Below are 21,363 nucleotides of genomic sequence, written 5' to 3'. Positions count from 1 at the left end.
GTACAAGTAGATACTTGTAGATAGCTCGCATGGCAGATCCAGAGTTCTTCCAACGCAAATGACGGAGTTTTCCGAATGCACGTACTCTACATAGCCTCCAACGTCCCAACCCGATTCTCCATTGCCGACTACCTAACGTGGCGCGGCCGCGGCGGCTTCCCCACACATGATCGGCATCTCGGTCGTCGCGTCGCCCTCGTGTGCCTTACATGAACCGAACCTCGGCATGTCTTATCACTATGTGACATCCCCCACAGCCTGCCACTTCCACACCTCCTCGACTTCATCACAACTACAGCAAAAATGGCCGGCCCAATACGTCAACCCATCGACATTCCAGCGCTCGAGCGATACCTGGCCGCAAAAACCTACATCCAAGCCCCTCTGGACGTCAAGCAGGTAGGTACCGTCCCTCTGCCGATCCTCCTTCAGCATCACTGACTCCCCGTGGCGCCGCGCAGTTCGGCTACGGCCAATCGAACCCCACATATCTCCTGACGGCCTCCAACGGCGCGCAATACGTCCTGCGCAAGAAGCCTCCCGGAAAGCTTCTGAACCCAACCGCACACGCCGTCGAGCGCGAATACCGGGTGCTAGCAGCGCTCTCGCCCACTCCGGTCCCGGCTCCCAAAGCCATAATCCTATGCGAGGACTCGACGGTGCTCGACACGCCGTTCTACGTGATGGAGTTCGTCGCTGGGCGGATCTTCTCCAACCCGTCGATCCCGGGAGTCTCACCCGCCGACCGCAAGGCGATGTGGAACTCGGCGCTGACGACACTGGCGCTGTTGCACCAGACCGATTTCCGCGACGTTAGCCTGGAGGGCTACGGTAAGCCCAGCGGCTTCTACACGCGCCAGATCCGGACTCTAGCAACGATCAGCGCGGCGCAGGGCGCCGCCCGCGATATCGACACCGGCGCAGAAGTCGGCCCGATCCCGAATTTCGCCGAGAACATGGAGTACTTCTCGAAAACCCTGCCCGAGGACCGCACCGTCATCATCCATGGCGACTACAAGATCGACAACCTGATTTTCCACCCCACCGAGCCGCGCGTCGTCGGAATCCTCGACTGGGAATTGTCCACGCTGGGACATCCGCTTAGCGACCTGTGCAATCTGCTCTCCCCTTTCCTGTTCGCGACGAATCCGGAAGCGAGCTTGTCGCCGGGCGCCACGGACTTTTTGCCGGGAAAGACCCCGGGCCTGCCGAGTAGGGAGGAGGCGGTCAAGGTCTATGAGCAAGCTGTGGGGTGGAAGGTGCACGGACAGAATTGGGGGCTTGCGTTCATGCTCTGTAGAAACTCGGTGATCACACAGGGGATCTCGGCGCGGTTTGCCAGGAGGCAGGCAAGTAGTGAGAATGCCGGGGCATACGAGAAGCTTACGCCGAAGTTGGCGGCGTTGGCTACGAAACTTGTCCAGGAGGATCGAGAGGAGAGGGCAGGTGGGAAGACGGCGAAGTTGTAACGATGGAATTTGAGATGGATACCCGGGGTGCGGTCTACGTATAAATCACGATTACAAATATTTCGTTTCCTTCTTCCTTCGGGCCATCCGTAATTCATGTAGAACTGCGGGTGAATATCCCTACCGCTCAACGCCCGTAGCAAACAATCAACGATCCGACCGCCCGCTCCTTTGAGAACAAGGGAAGAGAGCCTATATCAGCCCTGCCACTGAGATGGCGGCCGATTCAGCGGCGGGGATGGGGATGAGGGTGAGAGTCGGTGAGGCTGCCTAGCATTACTCTGCCTGCCTCGGAAATAGGCTAGACGATAGTAAACACTGTTTTGCTTGGACGGCGTTGGGCCAGCAAATCATTCATCATCACTCGCACTCTCTTGAAGTTCCAAGCAACAATTGCGATTGCTTGCTAGCTCTGGAAGGTAGATAGCCAGTGGCGTAGCATCTAATCGCGACGGTAGAGCTTCATCTCTAACCTCACGGGGCTGGGAGGGTACTAAGGGAGGTTACCTCCAGAGAGGCAGCGACCACCACCATCAGTAAAATGTTTACCTCAGAGTTTGAATTCTGAAGGTCCTTTTTACGATTGGTCTTGTGGGATCGTTAATTGCTTGATTTATCCTGTTGTTTTCGAAAAGTAAACTTCCTTCTCCGAGATTACCCGCGAGTGATGGGTGGTGAGGCCACTTGTGTCGCCCGTGCAAGTTCTGGTCGCCGTTCCTGCTGCCAGTAAAGCAGTTCAGCCTTCACTGCGGTCGGCCTAAGTATACATGTGATGTCTTGCCGAGTAATTTTGGGGATTGTTTCTTGGTTCACTGAAACGTCAATCTGGCCGTTTAACTGGTACGTACCTACCGTGATATGGTGCTTTGGGTGCACATGTCCTCTTTCTACTCGGTACTCCAGGCAGTAGACACATCACTTTAGTATTGGAGAGCAAGTAACTACTATGATAATTCCGACTCGTGATCTCCATACGGTCAACTCTCAGATCCTTGAATTCAACTCTTGCACACGTAAAATCCCACAACAAGCCCCTTTCCGACTGCTTTCCACTGGCTACCCAGCCCTGGATCACTCATCTTCAAAAGTGCCATCAAACCGCACCTATCAGGCTTCGACGCTCCAGCACTGTTCAAACCCGACCCCACCAGCGACAACATAATTCATGCCATGAATATAGCTAGCTCTGGGACTGCACATGAAGACGGCCACATCAGCGACCTCATCGACCGTGCTAAACCTGCGAATCGGCACGGAGCCGACACTCTTGAGACCATTTTCGGGCGTGTTGTTGTTGCTCTCCAAGAGCCCCGCCGAGACGATCTAGCCTGGCGCAACGGCGTTGATGCGGATGTCCTTTAGGGCGTAGTCGGTAGCTGTAGTTATCACTCCCGCGTCAGTAAAACTTCCCCTCAACCCGGGAGCAAGGGAGGGAGGGAGAGGGAGGGAGGGAAAGATATGCATCTACACACCCGCACACCGCATCATCCCCAAATTCGCGAACTCGGCCATAGTGTAGCTGGTACTCATGGGTACTGTTGCCTGACCACAATCGACCCTCGCACCCCCGGCCGCTCCGCCGTGTGGAATCCCGGCACCGACAGCGGCTCCTGCGTCTCCATCATCTTGATCGCCTCCCGCATGCACAGGAGGAAACCCGTTGCGTTCATGGCTAGCTGCGCGTTCACCTCGGTGGCGGTTACCGAGGTGGTGGGCTTGAAGTCGTCCCCGAGCAGCTTCATTGGTGTCAGACTGTCAGTTTTCTGTCCTTCGTTCCTCATGGGAGCGGGGGCTAGCGGTGACTTACACCAGCGGTATTGGCGGCGTAGTCGATGCGTCTAAAGACCTCCTTCGCCTCCTGGTGGAGACAGATCACGTCCGCTTCTTTAGTAATGTCGGTGATGACGATCAGAGTCTTGACCTCGCGGCCTTGGCTGGCGGCAATGGCCCCGATCTCGACTTCGGTCTGGGACAGCGTAGCCTGGGTTCTGCCGGCCAGGACGATGCCAGATACGCCGCCCGTTGCGAAGGCGAGCGCCGTGGCTTTGCCGATACCTTGGCCTACAGATCGGGTATTGTTAGTGCATTGGTGGGTTTCGATGGCTTGTAAGTTGTGGGGGACAAACCTGCGCCAATGACGAGTGCATTGCCGGGAATGTTGAGCCAGTGTTGAGACATAGTTGATATTGAACTATAAGAACGTATGTTGGCCGGAGGTATGTAACTGTTGCGGTAGGATTGAAGCTTGTTGTGGAATCTCCAGAAGACCTGCGGAACTGCTCGCTTTATAACTTACCGTCACTGCCCATTGAGCTCCGCAGTTCTGGGAAACATGTAGGAGGCGATATCAACATACCCTCAGCGCTGATTACGAGTGACGGGAGCTTAAGCACACGCTGAGGAAATGTTGTGGAATCTCCGATGATGGTCGGTCACGCAGCAGAGTGCATCGGACATGACGGCGGATTCGTATCAATGGTGGCCTTGCATTAGTATCTTCTAAAAAAACCACAGAATATGCTACCAGTGGTATCTAGAGACGAATGAGAGTCTACGCATGCGGAGCACCCAGTCGTTCGGACCCTACGCAACACCGCACACCGTCAGACAAAGCGTAACGTGTGACAATTTCGGCACCAAAATGCAGTATTCAGGTGGCCACGAGCAGGCGTTTGAACGTCTCTCGGCAAGCACCGACAGCAGACCAGACCCAGCAGTTATGGAGTGCAGTTTGATACAAGATGCATTTGGATGAACCATAGCTCGCTACTATTTTCGATTGTGAGTTCTAAAGCTTCTCCATGCGCCGCATAAAGACAGTATTGAAATCAATAGACAGGAGTGGTTGCGTAAGAGTTCGCAGTTGAGTGTTTTGGTCGCCAAACGTTATTTGACTACAGAGCAGTAGAAGCTCTGTACGAGTGAATTGAATCCAAACTTTTAAAAAGAATCAGGCTCACCGTAACAATACGGAAACGGTGCGTCCAAACGAGGTCTTAGTATTATTCACCCACTGTCTTGGGTTTATACGATCGTTAAGCTATTTACTGACTGTGATGGCGCCTCTTAGGCCTATCTCCGATGCATCACCATTAGTTACCAGCCAATCCGCATATTAATAAACCACCGAAACTGTTGGCCCGGGGCTTGTGACTTATCGCATAAGCTGCGGATCATTTGATAAGCACCTCGTGCTGGTCGTGAAGAAATGTTTGTCATGTCCCCCACTACTGACTCGGGCGAGTTATACTGATTTGGATCGTAGCTCAGCTGTTGCTTACGTCACGAGGTATTCCGCCATGTACTGAAGTCTGGGACTTGTTTTCCATCATAACTGATTCGGCGGCTTTAGATCACGACCATAATGAAGGTCTGATCGGCTAATGAAATAGCTGCTCGGTGTCCGTTCCGTTCCTACCGCGTCTCTGTCCTAGGCATCGGCTTCCTCGTTGTCGGCGATTCCTTCGTGGCTCCGTAGTACTCAACTCGGTGCTTGAGCTATTACACTTCAACCATATATCATACGCGAGTTTAGAGAATATTTACCACTGTTCCAGTCTCGGTAGGTTACTATGTGCTGAAATCCTGGGCTTGCACCAACGGTTTTCTCCGAGTGCCGTGGGATGACCGGACTCTATTAGCAGTAGTAGGCCGCAGTTTTCCGCGCAGGTCGCCTTTCACCGGGGACAAAATATCTTGAGCAAGCTAGATATTCAACCCCATTAGCAATTCTCCGCCTTTTCTCTCTTCTCTTCCCGTCGATTCGACTATATCAACTTTCCGCCATCCAGCGTCGCTTGTCACTCGATCCGTCTGTTGCGCTACGGTATTCCACACTCCAACGAAGCCATAGAGATGCTATTAAAGGTCATATGTGACAATAAATTGATGTTCTCTCTCTCACGAAGCCATAGATACGGACGTACATACCATGGCTCTATGAGGGCCACCCGTGGATCGGTTTCCTGGTCAGACACAATTATTCGAGCCCGGACGGAGGGCGAGCGGGGATGGGGCGGCCACACCGAGCCAGTTACGAACATACCTGGACTGTGGACTGGAAACACAGAAAATGTACATACACCGCCACAGGTAATCTATACGGACTGATTGCGAGTATGATGGAACGAAAAGAGAAGCCATACGGTACAAACTTGGTACCCTGTAGACAGGAACGGGAGAAATGTACGCCGCCGTACCGGTAGAGTAGTCCAGATACTAGGCTAAATGAGAGTACACATGTGATTAAACAAATGAAGAAAAGGCCATACATGCCATACGGCTACACTGAGCGGATAACACGAATACGGACACTACCACACTCGGGATCGTTCGGGTGCGGCATCCCACTGTTCGTTCAGCGTTTTGGGTGGTTTCCGGGGGTGGTTTCGTTTGGTGCGAGCCATGTTTCATGTTTCACGGAAACAATGGCTTTGTTATGCACGTTAGCTCGAATCGGGCTTCCATGCGGAACCACCAACCTTCTCGGGTGTCCTATCTAACGATTACTCTATCTACCTGGTCACTCGTAGCGCGGCAGTTCAGCTCGAACCTCTCCTCAACACCACCTAGATATGCGAACGGCGCAACTCGGCCTTGAAGCGGCGGATGATATTTGATATCTACATACTTGGCGAAAGAACGTCCTCTGGGAGTGAGGTATGATGACAGCCGGCCCTTTTGAGGTCAGTAAAACTAGGTATCTACATACCTCGAGTCATCATATCTCCATTTCTGCACATGCCCTAAATAACTAACACCCTGACCAGTAATCCCATCCAGCCGCCATTTGTCTTTTCATACTTCAGTGATCCCCTCTGAAGCTCTAAGCCTCTGACCGTCTCCGACAGTTTTCCATCGGATTATCGATACGATTACTGTCCCATGGTGACCATCGGGGCCGGAGCTCAGTTCCGCAGAATTGACGACCGACCGGTTGCCGCCTGGTGCTTTGCTGTCCACGTGGCGTACCGGCTGAGGTTCTCGTGATCTGCCATGATGCAAGTGCGATGATGGAGCTACTTGATGCAGCAGTTTTCTGTGATATTAATGGGCTATTCCTTTCAGGGCCTTCAGGGCCATTTTCAGAGCCATTTTCAGGGTCTTTTTCGGGGCATTTCAGGGCCGTGGTTCGCCGGCTTCCCTTGACCTTTGGTTCGTTCGTCTGGACTTGGTGTCTTCACTCCGGAGCCGTTTGGTTCTTTTGATGAGCTGGCCCAGTTGCGCCTGGAGAAGTGCATAAGCTGTATAGCACCAATGTTGAAGCAGAGAGATGGGGCTGAAGAGGATGAAGTGGATAAAGATTCTATCCGCCGCCTATGGACGCAAAGAGAGACATTTATACACTGGTCAAAACAGGCCTACGCATCGACATTCGCAAGAAGCTGACGATGCAGTTGGCCCATGCCTCCAAAGACCAAATCAACGATGCGCAACGGTGCAAAGGCCACATATAGTTATGTATCCACGTGATATACGCGGCTAGGCTTTTGAGGTCGCTGAAAGGAAGACATCGTTTTTGTCTACGGGAAACCCGCCTTGAAGTCAGCCCCAGGTCGGTAGATACGAAAAGACCTGAATCCACCCTAGTGAAACACAGAAACCCGGTGAAGGATGGACTGTGAGAGAAAGATACCTAGGACGACCGTACAGTGATGTGTTTGGCCCGCAGGATGGTCGTTAACTCGAACTCGGTTTCTGCTAAGCTCATCAATGGAAGTGGAAGAGGTCAACCTACCAAGGCAATCGTAATCTTCACCGGGTTAACCCTGGTGCCCGTAGAATAGGTAGTCGTGACACTGCACGCAACGATGTGTGTCTATTCAAAAGCTAACCACAGGCCCGAACCTAAACCGCCTCGCCAAGCCCAACGACCTTCCGGTCAAGTGCGCACCGCCACTGCACTAAGCACATTCAGCGCCACACAGTGGCTCCGTCAACTGACTCGAGCTCGGTCTCTGCTCAACTTATCGATGGAAGTGGAGAAAGTCGCCCAAGGCAATCGTAATCTCCATCAAGTTAACCCCGTGCCCCGCACAGCACACGAGGCACTTTCGGCCTCACTCGTCCGCCAAACCTATCCGCACCCGGTCCCCTTTTTACAGTTTGCCTGCAAAGTATCTACCTAGCACGGAGCAGCGCTCGCACTCCCCTGCCCCCCCGCGTCGAGTCTCAGGACACTTCCCTGTCGGCCCGTCTCCAGTCGTTGCAGCTCGCTCGCACACCTTCTCTGCCCCTTCCTCTCTCTTATATCTTTGCTCTCACAATCATATCCAACCCCCTCTCTCCATCTCTCCCCGCTCTCATGTCTCTTTTTGCTTATTCGCTTTCCTGACATCGCACTCCATTCGAAATAACGATCCCAAAACGAGGAGCCTTCGATAACTCGGTTTGGATTTCGGATAGGTGCCAAACGAAAAAACACCTAGCCTCACCCTGGTGCCGTTAACCTGCCCATCCCTTGAGCTTCCCCCAACAAGCTGTTTCCTCCTCGCTACACGTGAACTTCGTTCGGAAAAGCAATAATCACCATAACGGATTGCTAAATCACTACATCCGTCGGCGACGCTTCGTGCAAAGGAAAGACTACCCCTTCGTAGAGCATGATATCGGACGAGCTCTTTGGGGAATGCCTCGTCATCCTTCAAGGTAGGCATCGAAAGGTGGCCGTTCCGGATCACGGCTAACCTTCGCGCGACTCGTCAAAGACGAGAGTATCCTCGAGGAAGATCAAGCTGAGCGAATCTCGACTCTTATCGCGAGCAAGACAGATCTCGAAGGCAGCGTACTGGACAATGAGGTTCTCGATGTACTCTGGCGACACCGTACCAAAAGCTCACCCGCTTCATCGCCTCCCATCCGTAACAACCACACCATCATCCGTCGTGCTTCCCCGGCTCCGTGGCAATTCCAGCGTGTAGGCACCCCAGCTCCATCGCTCGGCGGTACCCCTCCTCTGGCTCCCGGTTTCCCTCCGTCGCTCAGATCTTCGCCGTTCCCGTCGCCGAGACCAAGCCCGAGGCTCGCGTACTCGTCTCCTCTCATACCGCACTCTCCAACCCTCAACAACTATGAGCCGGTGCTCCACCACGACGTGACAAGCGCTCCTTCCGAAGCCTACGGTGATCTGGGAAGCGAAACGGTGCAGTGGCTCATCGGAGATGATAGCAACTACATGTACGGCGTGGGGCCGACCCAGAACATGACCCCACACGACATGCTACGTTCTGTTTTGGGGGAGGGGCGTTCGGATGAGCAGATCGATCAAGCGCTGGATATCTGTTCGTACGACTTGGCCGCAACACTGGCCATGTTGATGGATCAGCAACAACAGCATCACGGGTATAATCTATGCGCGCCAGTCGAGAGTGCCGCCATCATCGGAAAATCCACTACCCCGAATCCCGAGAGATCCCGGCCCATTACCCCTCGTAACGGTGTTGTCTGTCGCTTCTTCCTGTCGACTGGACAATGCCTCAGAGCAGATTGCCGATTTTCCCACGATCTGGGGACAACAATCTGCAAGTATTGGCTCATGGGTTCGTGCCTTGCTGGTAACACGTGTATATTCTCTCACGACCCAACCATGTCGGTCTCGAAGATGACTCTCGGCTCGGACAGTCGAACCTCTACTCCACCTCCCAGCTTCCAGTTTCAAGATGCTTCTGCCTTCCCCTCGCTCTCGCCGGGTGAACATTGGAACGGGGGTTCAGGAATGGGTCCTGGCATGACCGGTCCACCTCCGGGCTTCAAGCTTACGCCTTCGCGTCCCCACTCTCGCCAGCAGAACCGTGACCGCAGTCAGGATTCATCCATACCGCTAGATGACTCTGAAGCCTTCCCATCCCTCGGTAGTGCAAAGAATCACAAGAAACGCGACCGTCGCCCCAAGAATGACATTCCCACCGGGCCGTCGTCTCTTGCCGAGGTGGTACGCATGGGGTCTCCTGGACCCGGCTCCAACCGTTGGACTGGAGTCAGTGGTTCTCCTAACTCGAAGAGAGGAACTTCCAAAGTTTCAGCGTCCCACATTCCGACTCCGCAACAGATTCCCTGGCTCGAGACTGGTAGCACTCTCAACCGCATGTACCTTAAGCATCGCAAGGAGGCTTTGAACCACGGTGTCCTGCGTGCCAAGTATCTACAGATGGCGAGCGGTGCCTGGCAACGCAACGATGCAAAGGCTGCCAAGGAACACTCCCGAAAGGCCAACAATGAGAACCTTGCGATGGTCAAGGCACACAAGGAAGCAGCGAGGGCGATCTACGAGGAGCGTAACAAGCAGCCGGGGGTAGAACTGTTTGTCGATCTTCATGGTATAAATAAACCCCGCTACTGTTGCCTTTTCTTATCGAAAGCTAATGCAAAACTATTTAGGTCTGCTCCCTGACGAAGGTATAAAATACCTCGAAGAAATCCTCGTGACCCACCAGACTTCCTCGCAGCCACTGTACGCGGTTGTCGGCACGGGCCACCATTCCAAGGGTGGCAAGGACAAGCTTTCTCGCGCCATTCGTGCCTTCCTCGATGAGTGGAAGTATGCCTACAGGGAGTTCTCGGTCAGCGGTGACCGTAACGGAGGAATTCTCGGCATTGATCCACGGTCGTTTGACAAGGCTATGGCAGCGGCCGTAGCTGCTGGTGGTGGTGTCTCGGACGAACAGGTGGTCGGAGCGGACGGTAGGCCGATGAGTGCCAGGTCGGGTTCGGGAGGCAGCATTACGTCCGCGAAGAAAAAGAAATAGATTTTAGACATGAATAAAAAAATCTACGAAACAGCTTCTTCTCTGGTCATTGCGATAGATGTGCCTATATGTCTAACGGACCCAGCTGGTGTAATGCCACGGGCAAACGTAGGTTTTGCGAGATACAAGGTGAATTCATCCTGACCACGCAAGGTATCGTACGTTCATTTTTTATAAGGCAGGAACGACCCAAGCCCTAACAACCTCAACGCTGACCAAGAGCTCCATGGACCTCATCCTTCCACAAACCGAGCAGCCCCCTCCTCGCCGGGACCCTTCTCAGCCCAGCCTTGACCGCCAAATGGTGCTCCACCCCACCCTGCCCCGCCTCCACCCCAGCAGAAACCTGTATCCCGTGCCCACTCAATCCAATACCGATGCCAATCCCTCCCCCCACTCCTCCAGCGCCCATACCCGGGCAGCCAGCAGCCGGCGTCTCTTTCTCCGACGTCTCTTTCTCCGGCGCCTCCCAGCCAGAGCCATTCCACAACAGCCCATCCAGTCCGTCCTCGTTGATATGCTTCGCGTCGACATAGACGCTTCCGGCGAGCGTCATAGTCCCCGTTGCCAGGGGCTTATCCAGCTCCAGGTCCGCGAGCAGCCCGGGTCCGCTGGCCTCCGGCCCGTTCGGATCCGCGTAGACGCTCACCTCCAGCGTGCGGTCCGGCAGGAAAAAGAACGCCGGGTCCGCCGGGTGCGGGGCGTTCGTTGTCGCGGGCGAGAACGGTTGGCGCGACTGCTCGAATATCGTGGTGGCGGTTAGGATGCAGCCGTTTGATAGCTCGGAGGCGAGGGAGGACAGTGGTGTTGAGAGTGATAGCGCGATGTTGTCCGCTAGGAACATGGCGTTGGGCGCGCGGGTTAGGACGTGCGAGATGTGTTGGTCCCCTGCTGCGGCGGTACCGTACAGGTAGAATGGCGTGTATGAGACTGGGTAGGTGACGTCCTGGCATCGGTCCGAGAGCGAGCGGTTCTTGATGATGCGGACGTTTTGAAAATTGGCGGACGGGAAGGTCCACAGGTCTTTGGTTACGTCGGCCTTGTACATTGTGCCGCTGAAGTGCCCGGCAGACAGGATGTCGGATAGCCGGACCTTCTCGGTGGTTGCCACGTGGAAGGTGGCATATCGGGTTGTCGTTGAGCGGCGGTCTAGGTATGCGGACAGCGCGGCAGGCGCCATGTCCGCCGACACGATCAGCTGCGTCAGGCAGTCGGCCTCGTGGAAGAACGGCTCGTAGGCGAGGAATACCTTTCCGTCGCTACTGGTGCCCTGGATGGTGAAACGGTGGATGGCAGGATCGATCGAGTTGCGCAGCTGGCAGACTTTGACCTCCTCCTCCACGATCTTCCTGAAGATGTCCGCGAGCATGGTGACGAAGTTCCCAGCCGTCGGGAACGGACTCATCACCACGTTGCGCAGCACGAAGAGGTCCGCATCGTCGTTCACGTCAAGCCCGAGCCGCCGCTTGAAGTTTTTGGCGCAGTCGCCGTACTCGTGGCCGAACTCCGTGGATGTCAGGAAGAACTCGACGCTGCTTAGATCCTGCTTTGGATCTACGTAGGACAGGCGCTTGACGATGCGCTTGTTGAGGTAGTTGGCCTCTTCGACGGAGGTGTTCCATTCGCCGTTTGAGAGGCGGAAGTTGACGGCGAAGCAGTTGATGATCAGGTCTGAGCCGAGCTCGCGGAGGAGCCCGAGGGCCTTCGGGTCGGAGAGGAGGTCAATGTTCTGCAGGGGGAGGATGTGCTCGCGGATAAATTTGCGCTCAGCTTCGATGTCGGCTGGTGTACAGCCTGCTTTCCGCTCCGATGGGAGCAGGTTGAAGGGGACGACTTTGAAGACGTCGTCATCGGTGGACATGGCTGCCCAGTGAGCCGAGAGCTATGTACGAGGAATCTTCAGCTCCGTGTATAATGGAAAATCAGTGGATGGGGAATGCTCGCCCTGCTGCAAGAAAAGGAGGCTTCTCCTAGAAGCACTCCATATCCATCACCGCGCATCCCGATGACTGAATTGGACAGCCAGGTAGCGACAGCTGCCGCACCGGGCTTGCTGCCTGGACGTTGGTCAGTTCGGCGGTCCGTGGAGCTTCGTATGAAGGGGGACTTACCTTCAACACCAAACACTCCAATACTCTCCGGCTGATGTTCCCGAGCGATATAAGGACTGGTCCAAGTCACTAGATACCTCATCCTTCCGTCCCTATAGCACAGAGCACCTGCCGGGTACGGCACATATCCGCTCTTATGCGGGTCGATAGTGACGCTATCTGCAAACTTGATATGTCTATAAGCCTCCTCGACATGAGCTCTGAGCCGATGACTGGCAACGAGTCCCACGTCCCGTTCCTCCTTGTGAGGAACCATGGAAGCAAAGTAACCACCCCAGGCAGCATCCACATGGAGAACGAACGACAAGCCCTTCTTCTGGAACTCTGATCGGAGCGCCAGGATTCCCTTGAGGTTATCGACCGCACCTTCTTCGGTGGACCCGATGATGGCGGTGACGGCATAGACTCCCACTTCATTCTCGACATGCTCTTCCAATATCTCTCTGAGATGCGCCAAGTCCAGACAAGCCTCGTTATCGATCCTAACACCGATCATGTTCCTGCTTCCGATGCCAGTGAGCGCGCAACCCTTCGGCCACGAATAGTGATTCGTAGCCGAGACCATCCAGTGCATGGGCTTGATACCGTACTGCCGCTCGATCTCGTCCTTGCCTACGGACTGGATACTGTGTTTCTTCATGATTTTCTGGAGATACGCTGATGAGATGCCATAGGCGCGGTACAGCTTGTCGGGGATGTCGAGGACCTCGTCGGGCGTCAGGTTAAGCAGCTCCCACGTCGTGAGCTTGGAGAAGAGCACCGGGTGGTCCGGATCCTTGCACGTGGTCACCATGAACGTCGGCGCGATGAACTCGAGGTCCTCGCCGGGCGCCATGGCGTTCAGGATCGCCAGCGGGTAGAACTTGAGGTTTCGCGCGGCCCAGATTCCTTCGAGGTTTGCTGCCGTGCCGCCGCAGGTGATCTTTCGTATCATCAGCATTCATACTACATCTCAGCGCAGTGGAACGGAGTGCTGTACATGTCCCCAAGCGACCCTCTCCCCTTCGAACAGGGGGCCCTCCATCTCCCCCGGAAACCCCGGCAGCGTCGTCCCCTCCTGCAAACGAAACCCCAGCATCTTACACAACTGCTCTCCGGCCTCGATCTCGAGCATAGTAGTGACGGGACTAGCCTCAAGCGAGACATTGTTCGGATTAAACACCATGGTAGTGATATACCCTAGGATGGCGGGTATGCTGGTGTCCATGAGCATGTGCGCATTGTACCGCGGACTCCAGAACGGCACGCTGTGCTGCATCAGCAGCGAGAATAGGTTGTTCAGCTCGGTCTCGAGCCGCTGCTGGCTGGCTACGAATGATGGGTGCGATTGCATCGCCGACGTGATGAACCGCCCGTCGTCGGAGCCGCTGGGATCAGAGCACCCGTGGTACGTCTCCCGTGCTCGCTTGTGCTCCGAGAGGATCTTGTTGATGTAGCCCGAGAAGAAGTCGTGGTTCTCCGCCTGCGGGCCTGGGTAGGTGGCCCATCAGTCCTGCCTTTCCTATCAACTACACACATACTACTCGCACGACTAACCTAGGAAGTACGGCGCAATCCCGGCGTGCTGGGCACGGTAGTGGTTGGCTGCTTCTTCGACCTCGGCGGAGTGGGCCTTCTCCTTGTCACCGGGCTTTTTTGGGATCAGAGAGTAGGCGCTTTCGGCGTGGAGGGACATGGTGAGTGAGTGATTGGACGTGATCAAGCGGTTGGTTCGTGTGTTTGTTTGTCAATCAGAGGAACTGGAGAACGACTCTACGGGCGACTCTACAGGCAAAGACCGTGGTTTATATCTAGTCCAGCAAGCAGTCCAGACTCCAGTATAGAGGTCGAATCTAGCCATGGTGATCGTGGTGATCGTGGTGATCGTCGCCGTTCCCGGCGCGTCGATCCTAACCATTTCATTCCGAGTACTACATACCTCATACCGCAAAGCGACTTCTGAAGATCTGATCGTAGAGGACACGGACGGAGGACACTGCTGCCCGGATAACTACAGGTTGAACGGCTCCGGCAATCGATCGAGAAATACCTGCCCGGCAATCGATCGGGCAATCCCCCGCCCCCGCTCCACATCGTTTAAACTTTACACTTTACTTTGCCGCGCACAAGCACCGTCACCGTCACGGACGACTGTGCTTGCCGAAGCCTGAAGGCGGATTCGTGCACTGCACGGCACTGCACGGGGAGAATGGAGGGGGAGGGGTGAACGCCAGTACCCGTCCCGTCCTGTCCGTGTCCGACATCGGTATATGGGGCCGACACAGGCCGAGAACCAACCTAGATTCCAGGTGCAAGCTGTGAGATTCGGGGGCAGAGGCGGCTTTGTGTTGCGGCGAGCAGCGGCACCTATGGTGGGACCGAGGTGCGTTGGCGGGCAGACCCGATGCGATCGCTCAACGTTGAAATATTCTCTATTCCTGCTTTTCTGTTCGTCTAGGTAGTCTGTCGGTCTCTTGTTCAACACGTCAGACATTATCAACCACTACAGGTATCCTCTAAAAGTTCGCAGGCCTGTTTTTCTTTCTTGCTTTGCTTTTTTCTAGTCAATTGAATCAGTTCATCAGTTGTCCGTAGGTACTCGTCGAGGGTCTCTTAATACCTACCTACTTATATAGCAAGCCTCGGGGCGGGGAAGGGGGGCCGATCGATGTTGTGCTCCGACACGGCGGCACCATCGCCGTCACCGTCACCACACACCTACACCTGTTCTCCGGCGCAACTAAGTACCTGGTATCAAGGCGGATTCCGAGCACGCAATCCCGCACCCGCACGGATGCAACCGTCGATGCCGTTACTTAGTCGCTCCGTGGACCATGAACCTTGAATCCAACTTGGCACCCCCGTGTCGTCGTCGTCGACGACGGGTGCGACCCACCCCGAGCATCATCGAGCATCAATGAGGGGTGGGGTGGAGGGCGATCCTGGCGGCCAACAACCATCTGCAGACTGCGGATTGCCGATTGCGGACTGTGGTGTCTTCAATCTTCGCTGGCCCACCGTATCGGCATGGTCCAGCCCAGTGATAAATGGCTATATCTGATCTGAAGGCGGTGCAACGAGTCGTGGCAATCCGCATGCGGGCGCGGAGTCGACGTCATGCCATACCAGCTTTCCAGTCCCTATCGAGGTCAACTCAGCTCAGCTCGTACATACCGTACCCGTGAAAGGGACTGTACGCATTGTACGAGTGTTATGCGGAGATGGCGAGAGTGATTGCCCTCCGTGCTCTGGGTGCTCTCCGTGTTTTCGGTTGAAACTTCGAACTTGAAAGAGCGCGGGCGGTCGAACGGTGCGATTGATTAGTTGGCGAGTGATGGCTACTTTAGCAAGTGATATTTCATGAGGGTACGGTAGCTACTATAGTGTTCTTACTCTCCCCGATCCATTGGGCTTGGACATCGCCAGGATTGGTCGGACCCGGAGACTAGGATAGCTTCGGCTCATGGTAAGTATACCTTCACCAGAGATCCACGCCTCTTCCAGTGTGCGGAGTAGGTAGTTCAACAACGTTATCCTAACAGCTGCTAATCGTGGAGCCCCTCGCCCCTCGCCCATCACCCATCGCCCATCCCCCACCGCCCACAGTCCGAGCACATGTGACCCCTTTAGAGTACTACCTATACATCTACTCTACATCTACCGTATTGCCATACATCATGTCCGTAACAAAGTCTGTAACAACGTAGCATCCGTACAAAAAACACTGCAGCATGCTGGACAACCAATCGGACAACCACTCGGACAAGAATCTCCTTTGCACAAGGAGCCCCCGGGTGGCCATCACACCGCTCTATAGTATATGATATATCCCCCCTCCGCCAGAAACTGCCGTCTACATGTCCACTCTAACTCTACTCGAGAACCTCCAAAACAAGGCGTGCTCGTGACCCTCTTCCCTAACCCGTTCCCGGCCCCAGCACCCCCTCCAGCCCACCCCACCACCCCTCGCCGTATCTTCTATACCACTCAACCGTGATCCTCAGCCCCTTCCGCAGTCCAACCTTCTGCCTCCATCCCAACACCCTCAATTTCGCGTCATCAACGGCATACCTTTTATCATTGAACGGGCGATCCTGGATGCGCCTGACATGGCTTTCCAGATCCTTAGGATCATGTCCGAATTCCTGCAGGAGATGCCGGCACAGCGCCGTGTTCGACAGCTCGTCCGCCGAGCCAACGTTGTAGATCCCCCCGATCGCTCCGCGGTGCAGGATCGTGTCGAAGGCGTCGCAGGCGTCGGACGCGAACAGGTACCGCCGCTTGTGCGCGCCTGAGCCGTGCAGGGGCAGCGGCTGCCGCCGCGAAAGGAGCAAGGTGAATTTCGGGATTATTTCTGGTGGCGGGGATCAGTTGTTCTGGAAAACTGGGGGAAGGGGGAGGGGGAGGGGGAGGGAAGGCTTACTCTCCGGAAACTGGTGCGGCCCGTAGACGTTGTTGCTCCGCACCACTATCACCGGCAGCTGGTAGCTCATGCGGTAGCTATGCACCAGCATTTCCGCGGCGGCCTTGCTGGCAGCATACGGATTCGACGGGGCGAGCGGCGCATCCTCGCGCAGGTCCTCGGCGTCGTCCGGCACCTCGCCGTATACCTCGTCGGTGGAGACATGGACGAACCTTTTCAGCGGGGAATGGTTGCGTGCGCACTCCAGCATCACGTGGGTGCCGTAGACGTTCGTGTTAGTGAACTCGAGGGAGCCGCCGCCGCGGGCGAACGAGTTGTCGACATGCGACTGTGCGGCGAAGTGGAACACGGTGTCGATGTTGTGGGTGCGGAGGACGGCGCCGACTTCGGCGGGAGACGTCACGTCCCCTAACACGAACGTGAAGTTGGAACGCCCGTCGAGCGCCCGCGTATTGTTCAACGACGCGCAGTACTCGAGTTTGTCGAAGGACACGATTTTGTAGTGCTCGTAGGTCAGTGTCAGATGGCGCACCAGCCAGGAGGCACTGCGCGGACCATCCCATCTCGTCAGTTTCTAGTTTCAGGTTTCCCGTTGGTGGGACGGAAGCTTGAGATGGAGATGCGAAGCGGACTGACATGAACCCCTCGCCGCCAGTCACAAGGATATTCTTTGCGTCATCTAGCGGCGGGAACGACGTCGTGCCCGTGAGCACCGGCGCATCCCTCCAGATCCCGGTGTCGCAGAAGTGCCGCGCCGTTTCCGCCGGATCTGCCCCAGCCAGTCAAGTCAGTCAAGCCAGTTGCGCCCCACCCACCAGCCCTTCTCCGATAGAAAAAGAAAAGAAAAAGCGTAGTTACATACAGTCTGGCTCGCTATGAGGCATCGCGGCGGCGGCGGGAGGTCGATTCGGAGGTCGATTCGGAGGAGGGGGAGGAGGAGGGGGCAGGCGTCAGGACAGGACAGGACAGGCCTGGCTTTCATGAAATCTCGATTGAGGAGGGACGCAGGCGTGAGGTCGACCTGCTTCTGTTTCCGCTTCCATATAATCCCGACCGAGGGGGGATAAACAGCTCGGATAAATCAAACATACATATCATACCGTACTTATATACCTCGACACACTGCGTCAGCCTTCGGGGTCAGCGGAACGGAAGTTTCCCAACGTATCCAAGTGGTAAACGAGGTGTTTAAACAGATACATACCGGTATGTACGGTATGATGCACTGGATGGCATACTATACATAAGCGCTACGATGGATGCAGCTCACCAGGCGAGGAGCGGCTGCTGGGAATGCTGGGGGGTGTGGTAACTTTGATGGGTAAAATACATGGCACGGGCAGGAAGGTGACTACATAACTCTATGTAACAAGGTGCGGGGGAGGGGAGTCGCGTAGCCATCAGGCCAGGAAACAACAGCAACCTACCTACAGGTCTGACCTTCCCATTCCCATGGCCCCGCCGAAACAACCGATGTTTCGCCAGAACCGAATACGGTACGGTGAGAAGCTCCCTGTGTTTAAATGATACACATATCATAGTACCGTACCGTATCTCCGACTCACGTACGCCTCGGCCCTCGTATCGATGTGCCTACATAAGATCCGATGCAGCGCAGTACGATACGGGTTCCTAGTTTCTATGACTCCCCAGTGCTCACGGGGAAGCCGAATCGCCGCCGGGGGCCAGGGCCGTTACAACTCACATCATCCGCAGTCCGGTCAGGGCTTCAGGGCCTACTACTGCTGCTGCTGTCTCTTGTTCCTGCAGGTGCAAAGGCAAAGGAAAAAGGAAAAGGAAAAGGAAAACGAAGCAGATCCCCGGGCAGTAAAGTTGAAACTTGAAACACGCCAAGCCGTTTTTTTGTCTCTTTCTGTTTCCTTTCTGTTTCTATTTGGGGTTTGTTTATCTAAGCTGTAATCGTTGGTTGAATGGCACGCTGACTCCTGAGCCGCTATTGATCCCGAATTCCCGGAAGAGCCGGATGATCCAAGTACTCGAGTACAAAAGTGTTGGAATTGGGAGAAGAACTTGACTTGATTGATTGTATTGATACGGAAAAGAAGAGAAAGAAGAGAAAGAAGACTGCTTATAAAGAGAAACGAGCTCGTGTAGAAGACTAGAAGGCTGGGCTTCAGATAGAGGATGCAACGATAGTCGCCGCCGGACTGGACGGGGGGCTTGAAGGCTTGAAGGCTTTGGCTACTCTAACGAGGCTGATTTTGGTGAGAAGCCATGGATAATGGACAATGCTAAGCAGCCACGAAGAAAATGAGGGCAGTATGCAAAGGACACTGGAAAGTAGCAGTGATACCGGAATAGGTACTAAGATGCACAATATCATCAAGAAAGTAGATACGGATGCGGAGTGATGGCTTGTGTCGGATAACTACATGGACAAGAGGAGATGGGAGCTGAGAGCCTGAGGCTCCAAGACACCGAGACGCGAGATCATACAGAAATGTTTCCCCAACTTCCAAGCTCATGGTATCACGTGGAGATGAGGTTTGATATCGTCCGGTATGTACTCGATGTACCGGATACTGCCCATCCCGCCAATTCATCTTCCAACACCAGCCATTTCGCACGGTATACGGCCAAGGTAAGTAAGTAATTGGTACATGTATATACATTTCCTCATCCCCCGAAGAAAAAACCCAGACCCCGCTCTCGTCATCGTCGCAATCATAAAAGCATCAAAGTACAGTACAGTACACCCACCCAACCAGCGCGCCATGCCCCTTCCGCTTCCCAAATCCAATGCGCCACTCACCCCTACCACCTACCAGCCATTATTCCTCCTACTACTCCTGCTCCTCCTCGGCCTAACCACGACGACACCAGTCCGATGCCAGACCTCCCAAGCCAGCACGGCGGAGGCAAAGAACAGTATGATATTGAGTATCGCGAGTCCCCACGAGCTCTTGAGCATCATGCACTGTTTCGCGACGGTGACGTCGCCCGAGGTGACACTCATGCCGGCGGCGTTGAGAACGGCGCTCTGGCCCTGCCACTGCACGCAGTCCGTGCGCCGCACCCACGGCGCCAACACCACTACCCCCCCAATAAGGATCCCGAACCAGCAGAGGTCTACGATCGCTATGTAGATCGGCGTCCACCCCATCCGTCGGTACATTAACAGCGTGATTATTGCCCAGATTGTGGCGAGGAGGGCGACCTGATGGGGAGAGGGGTTAGTGGGGTGTTACTGCGCGAGGGGAGGGGGGTGGGAGGAGGGAAGGCTCACGATGAACGGGTAGAGGATGTAGTCTGGCGGCGTGGCGGGCTGGTACAAGTCGACGAACCACGCGAGCATACCCCAGATTGGGATCAGCGAGATGATCTCGAAGATGCGCACGGCTATGAATAGGAAGCCGGGGAACATAGTGGCTGGCTGGCTGTTGGGTATTCGTGTGCGGCTTGCTGAGTGTGCAGTCGGGTCGTGTGTAGCTCAATGCGATGAGCTTCGAGCGAATAGCGCGGGGTCGAGTGACGAGTGACGAGGTGATGGGCCGGTGTATGTATATGCTTTTAGCTGGGACGCTGGGAGAAGTTGATTCCCTTAAGTATGGTCGTCTACTACACACACTCTCTCTCTCTCTCGATCCACTCAGTCGAGTGGTGCAAAGGCTGAGACCGGCTTCCCTGCATGAGTGAGCTCTTCCACGCTTCATCCATCGAACAACGCATCGGTGCACTCTGGTTCGGTATCCACCTCCACCGTTCAGGGAAAGCAAGAGAGAGAGAGAAAAACATGGGTATCCACCCAGGTGACGGGTTGCCCACTGCCCAGCTGTCACTCCAGCAAATGGCGAGGCTGGGAGTCCCCGAGCCACACTACGCACTCTCAGCTTTCATGCAGTTGGGATAGAGTAGAGTAGCAGTAGCGTGAGGATTTCGTCGTACGTCATTGCCGTTGCTGTGTGTGTTGGCAATATCGGCCTACACATCATACATGGGGTGAAGTTCGACAGCTGGGTGCTCGGTAGTAACAGGTATTAGATGCTTGGAAGGGATGCGCCCCCGCAAAAAAAAGAGAAAGAGAGAGCCCAACGACCTTTATTCTCAATTAGCTCTCACAAGGCCATTGACCTCTTCTCAGAGAAGCGAAACCTGCAAACATCCATACAAAGTACCAACCCCCATTCCCCCCATTCCCCCTCCGCAACCGACGTCGACTCAAGAATCTCGAATCTCGCATCTCGATCGCCAATCCTCGCCGCGTCGTTGGCGGAGCGCGGCCATTCCCGGTACCAAGCAATACCAAGCTTTCGATGTGCTGCGCCAACGGCCAACCAACCGGGACGCGCGGCGGCTAGACGAGCTAAATCCTGACGGTTACCCCATATGTCTGCTCGTTCCGAGGGTAGTTACATATATACAAAGCCGAAGGGATTCGATGCGAACGGTGATAAGAACAGCAGAACAGCACACCGGCCGTGCCGAATACCGAGCGTGCCGAGTCTGCACTGCTCTGCCCGGACAAGCGGCTGGTTGGCTGCTTGGAGTACAAGCATTTGAGTGCACATGCTGAGGAAGGGGGCGGGCGGAAGCAGGGCTGCTTTCGTTGCCTCGAAAAGGATGCCTTTTTCGAGCACACATGTGACATACCAACAACAGTCAGTTAACGCTCCCGC

The 21,363-nt window shown here is 55.1% G+C and overlaps 6 protein-coding genes across 6 annotated transcripts; 2 read left to right on the top strand and 4 right to left on the bottom strand.

The window, feature by feature from the left end:
• Nucleotides 1–66: 66 nt before the first annotated feature.
• Nucleotides 67–1,602, top strand: BZA05DRAFT_409643 (kinase-like domain-containing protein). Its single transcript, XM_051484814.1, has 2 exons — nucleotides 67–399; nucleotides 462–1,602. Exons 1-2 carry the CDS (start codon nucleotides 304–306, stop codon nucleotides 1,467–1,469), a joined length of 1,104 nt encoding a protein of 367 aa, XP_051335929.1. The 5' UTR covers nucleotides 67–303; the 3' UTR covers nucleotides 1,470–1,602.
• Nucleotides 1,603–2,576: 974 nt separating this feature from the next.
• Nucleotides 2,577–3,713, bottom strand: BZA05DRAFT_476874 (uncharacterized protein; the record flags this gene model as incomplete). The annotated part of the gene is made up of 4 exons (XM_051488278.1): nucleotides 3,596–3,713; nucleotides 3,277–3,530; nucleotides 3,035–3,205; nucleotides 2,577–2,792 (listed from the first exon to the last, which is right to left on the bottom strand). The coding sequence occupies exons 1-4, from the start codon at nucleotides 3,645–3,647 to the stop codon at nucleotides 2,577–2,579; spliced, it is 693 nt and encodes a 230-aa protein (XP_051335928.1). The 5' UTR covers nucleotides 3,648–3,713.
• Nucleotides 3,714–8,071: 4,358 nt separating this feature from the next.
• Nucleotides 8,072–10,213, top strand: BZA05DRAFT_343148 (uncharacterized protein; the record flags this gene model as incomplete). Its single annotated transcript, XM_051481070.1, has 4 exons — nucleotides 8,072–8,117; nucleotides 8,177–8,780; nucleotides 8,838–9,784; nucleotides 9,846–10,213. 4 exons carry the CDS (start codon nucleotides 8,072–8,074, stop codon nucleotides 10,211–10,213), a joined length of 1,965 nt encoding a protein of 654 aa, XP_051335927.1.
• Nucleotides 10,214–10,251: 38 nt separating this feature from the next.
• BZA05DRAFT_173189 (pyridoxal-dependent decarboxylase domain protein) lies at nucleotides 10,252–13,375 on the bottom strand. Its single transcript, XM_051479215.1, has 3 exons — nucleotides 12,325–13,375; nucleotides 12,158–12,270; nucleotides 10,252–12,095 (listed from the first exon to the last, which is right to left on the bottom strand). Exons 1-3 carry the CDS (start codon nucleotides 13,262–13,264, stop codon nucleotides 10,419–10,421), a joined length of 2,730 nt encoding a protein of 909 aa, XP_051335926.1. The 5' UTR covers nucleotides 13,265–13,375; the 3' UTR covers nucleotides 10,252–10,418.
• A 2,886-nt stretch (nucleotides 13,376–16,261) lies between these two features.
• On the bottom strand, nucleotides 16,262–17,912 carry BZA05DRAFT_409629 (uncharacterized protein). Its single transcript, XM_051484813.1, has 3 exons — nucleotides 17,589–17,912; nucleotides 17,363–17,495; nucleotides 16,262–17,271 (listed from the first exon to the last, which is right to left on the bottom strand). The coding sequence occupies exons 1-3, from the start codon at nucleotides 17,608–17,610 to the stop codon at nucleotides 16,671–16,673; spliced, it is 756 nt and encodes a 251-aa protein (XP_051335925.1). The 5' UTR covers nucleotides 17,611–17,912; the 3' UTR covers nucleotides 16,262–16,670.
• A 1,596-nt stretch (nucleotides 17,913–19,508) lies between these two features.
• BZA05DRAFT_448364 (uncharacterized protein) lies at nucleotides 19,509–20,111 on the bottom strand (the record flags this gene model as incomplete). The annotated part of the gene is made up of 2 exons (XM_051487245.1): nucleotides 19,509–19,904; nucleotides 19,974–20,111. The coding sequence occupies 2 exons, from the start codon at nucleotides 20,109–20,111 to the stop codon at nucleotides 19,509–19,511; spliced, it is 534 nt and encodes a 177-aa protein (XP_051335924.1).
• Between the last annotated feature and the right edge of the window lie 1,252 nt (nucleotides 20,112–21,363).

Source organism: Tricharina praecox, assembly GCF_024521635.1.
Source record: "Tricharina praecox strain CBS 144465 chromosome Unknown BZA05scaffold_30, whole genome shotgun sequence".
In the NCBI taxonomy this organism is placed as follows: Eukaryota; Fungi; Ascomycota; class Pezizomycetes; order Pezizales; family Pyronemataceae; genus Tricharina; species Tricharina praecox.
Note: the sequence above shows the minus strand (reverse complement) of the source record. Positions and strands in the feature narration are given on the sequence as shown.